Source organism: Penaeus monodon, chromosome 27, assembly GCF_015228065.2.
Source record: "Penaeus monodon isolate SGIC_2016 chromosome 27, NSTDA_Pmon_1, whole genome shotgun sequence".
In the NCBI taxonomy this organism is placed as follows: Eukaryota; Metazoa; Arthropoda; class Malacostraca; order Decapoda; family Penaeidae; genus Penaeus; species Penaeus monodon.
Genome location: NC_051412.1, coordinates 19342665 through 19343121, shown reverse-complemented (window position 1 = coordinate 19343121; position 457 = coordinate 19342665). Strand labels below are relative to the sequence as shown.

The 457-nt window shown below is 44.9% G+C and overlaps 1 protein-coding gene across 1 annotated transcript in view; it reads right to left on the bottom strand.

The window, feature by feature from the left end:
- LOC119590657 (major facilitator superfamily domain-containing protein 6-like) overlaps positions 1 to 457 on the bottom strand; it is a gene marked incomplete at its 5' end in the record, with an annotated part of 22123 nt that overhangs the window by 2129 nt on the left and 19537 nt on the right. Inside the window, 1 exon segment of the mRNA XM_037939333.1 lies at positions 234 to 397. Coding sequence (XP_037795261.1) covers positions 234 to 397 — 164 coding nt within the window.

Below are 457 nucleotides of genomic sequence, written 5' to 3'. Positions count from 1 at the left end.
CATTCATATACCTAAGGCACCTTCGATCTCTATTTTATCCATTTCATCACTGTTATTAGCGCTGCATGAACATAAATTAAGTCTTCAATGATAATCACCTTTCCCCATCACATTAATATCATGCCCCCCCCCCTCTCCCCCCATTTTTTTTCTTAGTACAACTTAGAAGTTAAAACAAGAAGGTAAAGAAAACCCAAAGAGTGATCAAAATACTCCCTCGCCCTTTCACCCACCAGACAGCCCCATCGCGACGAACAGCATGATGACTTCCACATTATGCAAGAACCTCCAGATGTTCTTGATGACTTGGTCGCTCGGAGGTTTGAACTTGAGGTCTACCGAGAGGGCTACGAGGCCGGCCAGACCTTGCAGACCCACGAACAGGTAGAAAGCGGGTCTGAAAGTCGATGAGAATGAGAAGCGTTTGAGTTATTTTCTCTGTTTACTTGCGATGGCA